The sequence below is a fragment of the Pseudomyrmex gracilis genome, unplaced genomic scaffold (genome assembly GCF_002006095.1).
Source record: "Pseudomyrmex gracilis isolate BER0280 unplaced genomic scaffold, ASM200609v1 scaffold_975, whole genome shotgun sequence".
NCBI lineage: Eukaryota > Metazoa > Arthropoda > Insecta > Hymenoptera > Formicidae > Pseudomyrmex > Pseudomyrmex gracilis.
In genome coordinates, this window is record NW_018021559.1 from 14487 (window position 1) to 22226 (window position 7740).

At 31.4% G+C, this 7740-nt stretch overlaps 1 protein-coding gene across 2 annotated transcripts in view; it reads right to left on the reverse strand.

Annotated features, from left to right (window-relative positions):
* LOC109861739 (p53 and DNA damage-regulated protein 1-like) overlaps positions 1–5904 on the reverse strand; it is a 16833-nt gene extending 10929 nt beyond the window's left edge. The window contains exons 1-3 of one of the 2 annotated variants that reach the window (XM_020441524.1): positions 5546–5904; positions 5066–5351; positions 1876–4987 (exon numbers count right to left, since the gene is read on the reverse strand). In XM_020441524.1, coding sequence (XP_020297113.1) covers positions 3834–4976 — 1143 coding nt within the window. In that variant the 5' untranslated portion in view covers positions 4977–4987; positions 5066–5351; positions 5546–5904 and the 3' untranslated portion in view covers positions 1876–3833. Of the gene's footprint in view, positions 1–1875; positions 4988–5065; positions 5352–5545 lie in introns of those variants that run through there. The other variant, XM_020441527.1, reaches the window with a different exon arrangement.
* Positions 5905–7740: the final 1836 nt, after the last annotated feature.

A 7740-nucleotide genomic window follows, 5' to 3' on the forward strand; every position in this document is an offset into this window, starting at 1 on the left:
AGCTTGAGAATAAATAGATAAAAATAATTATATGTTAGTAAGGAACACGAGTGGTCTCGCGAACTGAGTGCAGGGACTGCGAATATGGAGGTCTCGAGTTCAAATCCCGCTATCACATTTAGGATTTTTCCAGATTCGGTCTCTTTCAATAAAGTTCATCGGTTGATCAACGAGCTGAATCAGGCTTCTAGAAATCAATTCGAGTGAAATCTCGAATTAATTCCTTTCCGATAAGGCGATATACCACTGATTTTCTTTTTTTTTGTAGTAATTCCACTTGGATTCGAGGAGACAGATCTGATCTGCGTTTGGTAGCAATCTGTCGACGTTTCTGACGACAAATTTGGTCTGTACTTGTTACTGTTTTGTTAACAGTGCTGGTAACAGATATGATGTGTATTTGGCGCGATTTTGGCGCCAACAAACGATCACCAAATCTGTTCTGGATTTGGTGCGTCACTTTGGCTTTGTTTTGCTAGTGGCAGACTTGTTATGATTTTGGTCTTATTTTGACATCTCACATGTTTGACAGATATGGTCGCCAAATTATATCCTAATGAGGACACAGATGGATATGGATTTGGTCTACTAATTTCGCCGGCGGTTGGCGACAAAACTGCGACATCTCGCAACCAAATTGTTTGCTGGGTAGTTTAATAGTCTTATTACATTCTTCAATATTATGTCTATCTCGGATACTTTTTGGTTTTTATGAATAACTCTTGAACTTCAAATATCAGTAGAGGTACACTATAAGTAGAGGTAATTGTTAACTTCAACAATTTTTGTTAAGTTTTCGATTTATTGAAAAGTGCCCGAGATTAATTTTTTTATTTTTGTAGAGCCGTTTTTCTATCCGAGCAATAAATACAAAATGCAATCTAAAATACGAATTACTCGTTTGATCAGTATATCAAGAAGGTCCAGGACCCTCTTAACATATATAGAATGTCTTAAAAATTTTGACCACGCCGAAGTGATAGATTGGATTAATCTAAACCAAAATATATCGCAATAGTTATTGACTTATTTTCAATTGTTAAGTGATTAATTAATGCATGCAATCCAATGAGCGCATAGAAATGATAGTCCTGTAAAAGTATATAATTTTTAGTTGAAAGAACAAGTTCACTTTGTGTAATCTCCTAACGGCAAGACAACATATAAGTGAATGGCGTATGACACAGCTTCTTGCGATCAACTGATTTTCACAATTAAAAATCGTATCTGTGTCTACAGAATCCAGACCATTGCTTTCCATGCGCTCATTGAATTACATATATTAATTATTTGATAACTATTACGAATTTTGCAAAATAGTACGTGACTTTTTGGTTCAGATTAATCCAATTTATTTTTACACATTTGCTTTTTCAAAATGTTTTAGACATCTTGTGTAATTAACATAAAACTGTATAGAACATTTAAAAAAAATATAAATTCGGTAAATAGTAATTTTCTAATTATATGTTTCGTGCTCGTGTTATGTTTTAATAAGAAGATAGGAAGAAGGCAATAACGAGCTGTACATCTGATGTTTGGGTAAAATTCTTCTTTATTCCGAAAATTTAACAAATGACGCAAACGTTTCGATCCACTACGGGATCTTCTTTAGTGTCTGTAAGTAAAAATTATGTATTTGTTTTCTTTGTCATCTACTTATTTTACGCTTCACAATAATATATATAAGCAAATATATAGAGTTCCGATGGATTCTCCGTTGTCCTCCATCATCGCGGATATGGGTGATTCTCTGTGAACACGTAAATTTCAACTTTCAGTTTTGATAAAAAATAATTATTAACTAACGGAGATAGCGGTGAATTATGTTTTTTCATACCATTTTAAGTCACCATTCGTAATATGAATACGTGGCTATGCAATATAAAAAACTTATCTATGTTTTTTATGTCAATATACCACGGAGATTACGTTTTTTGAGAATTACCGATATAATGATGCAAAATTTGAAAGTTTCCGTTTTAAAAAAATTAAAATTTAGACCCACCTTTTATTACTGATATGTAGATGACATTATTTTAATTGCGCCCGCCAAGGATTTAAATTACCTATTAGATATTTTCAACGGATATAAATAACATGAGGTTCTCGATTGAGACGCAGAATGGGAATTCTTTGAGCTTTTTGGACGTCAAATTGATTGTGCTTATAACGAGATAATCATGTGCGATTGGTATCCATAAGTCCATATTTTCATGCAGGTATTTAAATTACCACTCCTCACACCGTCTCTCAAAAAATAAAAACTATTATCGGAATGGTAGATAAAGCTCTGTTGTTATCCCACACTGTGTTTCAGTGTAAGATATTTTCGAGAATATTCTGTACAGCTTGCTGTGATTTGTGCGTACTTGTATGTCACGCTGTACTTGCGTGTACATAACAAGTAAATATGATTCGACACACATCGGGTCGATCGGAATTGCCCGATGCTGTAGGCAGCAAGCGCGAGCAGCCACCAAAAGAGTAATTCGCTTTCGAACAGCGGAGTCGGTCATCTCCTTGAGAGATCAAAGCACGCGGCGAGATTTTGCTTAATAAATTGTTCTGCGAAGTGTTAAAGAGTTGTGAGTGAATTATTACCTCAACCATCATCCAAACAGAATTCAATAAAATCTTACACAGACAAAGAACAAAATGTATAATCAACGTCCTCATCCCTAACAACTATTCGTTGGAAATAACTTTTAAAGTTATCAATGACCGTGTAAAATATTTGATTGCAAACAAAATTAATGGAAAATCGGACAGTTCGGAGTCCACACTAACTTTAAAAACCGTCAAAAAGTATTTCGTTGTACCTTTCATCAATAAATTATCGTACACAATTTCGAAGTCGTTAAAAAGGAGAGATGGAAATTTGTTAGCTTATAGAAATCTCAATAAATTAAATCAATTTATTAAAAATATTAAAAATCCGATAGAAATCGAACAAAGAAAAAACGTAGTTTATAAGTTGCAATGTAATCATTGCGATGCTTCATACGTGGGCCAGACCATGAGAAAACTCCAAATTAGGATTTCTGAAAATCAGATTAATTGTCGTGCGGAGAATGTTTCTGTCGTTACACAGCATAGAATTGATACGGACCACAATTTCAATTGCCAAAATACCAAAGTTTTGGACAGTCTTCATTTTTTAAGAGGTCTGTCTCCAAGATAATACACATCAAATTGCAAGGCAATTCAATTAATGTCATGTCGAACACGGACAAACTGAAACTGTATTTTTCATTTTTGGAAAAAATTACAACGCGGCATTATCATTTTCTGTTCGTTTTCAAATGTTGTGGTGGGATGAGAAGACCGTTACATGTACCATGAATGTGAAAGAGGCTGCTCAGTCTGTCAGTTGTCTTCAAATCAAGAGAATGTTTTGCGTCTTCCTGTGTGCGATTGACGGTTACTGAGTTGCCACTTCCCCTTTTTTCCTCAAACTGAATATGTTTGTAGCGTATCGTTTCCGTATCCATATTCTTCTCTATTTGTTACGAATAGACCATGCATTTATTGTAACTTTTTTATGTACAGACACTGACAATCTTATAGTGAATCGAAACGTTTGTATCAATTGTTAAATCTTCGGAATAAAGAATTTTACCCGGATATCAGGTGTACAGCGTTATTGCCTCCTTTCTATCTTCTTAGTAATGTTTTAACTAAAGTATATAATTAAAAACTGATAAAACTTACAAGCATAAGTATACAAAACAGTAACAAGTAATTTCGTTTTTTTACATTTTATACTTATATTATATATCTTTAAATAAATGTCACATTTACATGTATAAAATATTCACGCATCTTTTATTTTAAGATAATGCAATACGTAATGCTCTTTCTTTTCTAGCTTCTATATGAAGTAGTTTTTCTCTATCCCTTTTTTTCAATAGTTGCTTAGGTAATTTAGCACCATTAACAACAGTTGTATCACTTGATTTAACATGAGTAAGTTTATAATCATTTTCTACTAATTGTCCTAGTCCTTTGCGATCCATTTTTAAACACATTTTGATTGGATGTTTTATTCCTTTCCCACTAGGTCCAAGGCCAGCTTCCTCATCCCATCCTGAATTTACAAGCATTTTATATCCTTTATTTTGCTTTGATATTCCATATATTGTATGTTTCAATTTTGGCTTTATGCTAAAGATATGTAGAATAGAACTTTCATGTTTTTCTGGTGTTGTCTCTTGAAAGATTTCTTTGCACATTTCACAATAAAATTTTGTTTTTCGCACTTGTAGTTTCTGATCTGTGATGTTGTGAACTTTTTCATTCTCTACTGGATATTCTACAGACATGGATTTTATTGGCAAAGCACTTGTATTATTTATTTTGGATATATTAATTGACAATTGATTATTACAGGTTAGTGACTCCGATTTCTTTTTTAACAATGCAACTATATTTAAATAATTTTTTTTTAAAGCTAGTTGGGCTGCTGTAAGACCAGATCTGTCCCTAATGTTTTTTTTAGCTCCAAGAGTCAGTAAAAATTGTACAATCTCTAAATGGCCACAGTAAGCAGCAGACATTAAAGGAGTCCAACCAAAATCATCAGATATATTTACATTCTCTGATGTCACATGATTTTGTAAAAATTGTAAATCCTTTTGCTCCACTGCTTTCAACAGTGTGTTAGCAGTGAGTTTTGTTATATAATCTTGATGAACTGCAACTTTCTTTGATTCTCTATTAACAGAAGTTAAATTTATAACAGAATTACTTTGAATTTCAACCACACTTGATTTTAAATATCTTATTTTTCCAGCAGCATTACTATTAGTTTGATAAATGACTTCTTCACAAGCAGTTCGTGCTTCATCTCCTTGGAATAATAGTTGATGATTATATTTCTCTGAAGATTTATCTTCATTATATGTAGAAGATTCTCTAGTAAATATTTTCCATGGTATATTATGTTGTAATTGCGTCCACTGTTGTAAAGACATGCTTTTACTAGCTGTTGAAAGAAGTTTTATAAGTATATCTTATGTGTCTTCAATTCTGATAGTAAGTTTTTTGACATACTGTTTTTTACTTGTAATTTTAATCACAGCTTATATAAGTATTCTTTTATGGTCTAAATTAAACTGTCCTTTATATAATTGTATGGTATTTTATACTTCAGTATTGTATTCAGTTATATATTATCATATATATGAACACATATATGTTAAAATCTTCAGCTGCCATCACAATATTTAATATTTTACAGCAAAGTAATGTCTGCATGTTTAAAAACCATAACATTGGTTATGTTTTAAGTCATATGTTATCTTGAATACTCGTTACTGCACAGTCATTTTCAAAATGACAACACAATTCTGAAACGCGGTAAACAATAATATAAACAATACATTTTTGATATACACCGTGATTTGCGTTTTATCTTATGCAAGCAAACATCTTTTGCTTTATCGGCAAAACAAAACAATATTAATTTCAAAATGGCAATAATCTTGTATCAAAACATAAAATCTCGAATTACATCAACATAATGCACATGTTAGCAATTTACCTTTGCTTTTCTCTCCTTCTCTCTGCTGCGCTTTTTATTATACAATTGAAGACTGGTTACTGATGCCTTTATCGCTCAGTGCACTTTTGTATGGTTTGGTTTGGTGCATATATGGCTCAAAGGACCGTTTCAAGATAGTCCATACGCCATTCTAAGTCTATAGGAATCGTAACACAAGTCCTAAACCGTGGTTTGGGTACAAGCCACGGAGTTGTATGTTCGTTAAAACACTGATAAACTGAAGAAGTCGGTGTAAAAACACCGTAAATTGTCCAAAAATATCTAAGCGTAACTACGCACATTCAACCGGTACGGCTGATGCAACACCACTTTAGTGCACTTTTGTATACAATTGAAGACAAGGTTTGGTTTGGTGTACAGACGGCGTCAAAAATTCGCGGAATAGGCGCGAGGATTGGAAGGCAAGCGAGGCGGTTGCTCGTAGCGCCAGCGAGCGCCGTACGAACTAAATAGTAGCAATTGATTGTTCATAACTACGTCGTGTCGATAATGTAACTACTCTTCTTTTCAATTTTCTTCTCAAAACGTAAAACTATTGGCCATTTACTAAATATCTAACGTTAACAACTAACATGTATATTTATATATGTGTGTAATAAATAAAATTATAATGTCTCCGGTATATGGAAAAACATATATTGTAAAAGTCTCGTTTGAAAAATTATATACTATTATATATAGCCACTAAATAAATACAATTATATTAGATTATTATTATTTTATATTATATCTAAATAATTTGTGTATACACAATTATATATATGTAGAAATAGAAACACATTAAAAATAATAGGGTAAACAGTGCATAAGTAAGAAGAAAAAGATTATAACAAATAGATATATACCGAAAGTTGAATAAGCTTCTGTCAAGAGTAATGTATCATATGTATATAATTAGTTTTATATATTATCAAATTGGTTCACCGCGATATTGTTTTTATATGAATAAACTCTATTAATTTTAAACAATTTTAAACAATTGGGCACGAGAGTCAAGGAGCATATGAATTATGTCAAAAATAAATGTGAAAAATCAGTCTTGTCAGAACATTGTTTAAACGCCAATCACAAATTTAATTTCAACGCAGTTAAAATTCTAGACAAAGAAATGAATTACTACAAACGTATCACATCTGAAATGCTACACATCAAAATGCACGCAAACACTCTAAATATTATGAATGATACGGACTTATTAAATAAATCTTATTTACCGATTATCGATAAAGTTCTTTGACTCTTGAGATTTTATACTTTGACTTTGCTTATTTGTTGTTTTGTCTCTCAGTTTGTTCTTCATCTTCAAACTCGACACATTATAACCGTTATGTAACATACATTGTAGAATAGAGGTGCATATATAAAGGTGCGTTTTCCATCTTTCTTTACATAACAACTTTATAAATATACTTAACACACTTTGTAAAATAATTATTGTATTCTATTTACAGTCTTGCGACTGATGAAGACTGAATAAACAGTCGAAACGTTTTGCTCAACATTACATATTGTTTTATTGCATAACACCCTGCACAATTGGTTCATAATCGCCGTCTTCTTACACATACTTGTTTTTTATCAATTGAACCAAAGGATAACCCTCATCCTTGATATTGTTCTATTAATTTTGACATAAGCTTATTCAACTTTCGGCATATATCTATTTGTTATAATCTTTTTTTTCTTACTTATGCACTGTTTGCCCTATTCATTTTTTAATGTGTTTCTATTTCTATCCCGGTAAAAAATTTTTCATATATACTTATACACAAATTAAAATAATTATGTCTAATTATGCAAATTTATATGCCAAATATGTCTATACAATTTTATACACGGAAAATTTCTTTTTTTAAGAGAATGGCTTCAGAGATATTCCATATCAAATTACAAAATAACTCTATTAGTATCATGTGAGATACAAAAAAATTATATAAAACTATATTTTTAAAAAATTTTTGATATATCATCATATATACTTATACACAAATTAAAATAATTATGTCTAATTATGCAAATTTATATGCCGAATATGTCCATACAAATTTATACATGGAAAATTTTTTACCGGGTATATATATATAATTGTATACACAAAATATATACTCATATAGCACGTAATATTACTGCAATATTACAGTAAAATTGCAATATATCAGTAATATTAGATATTA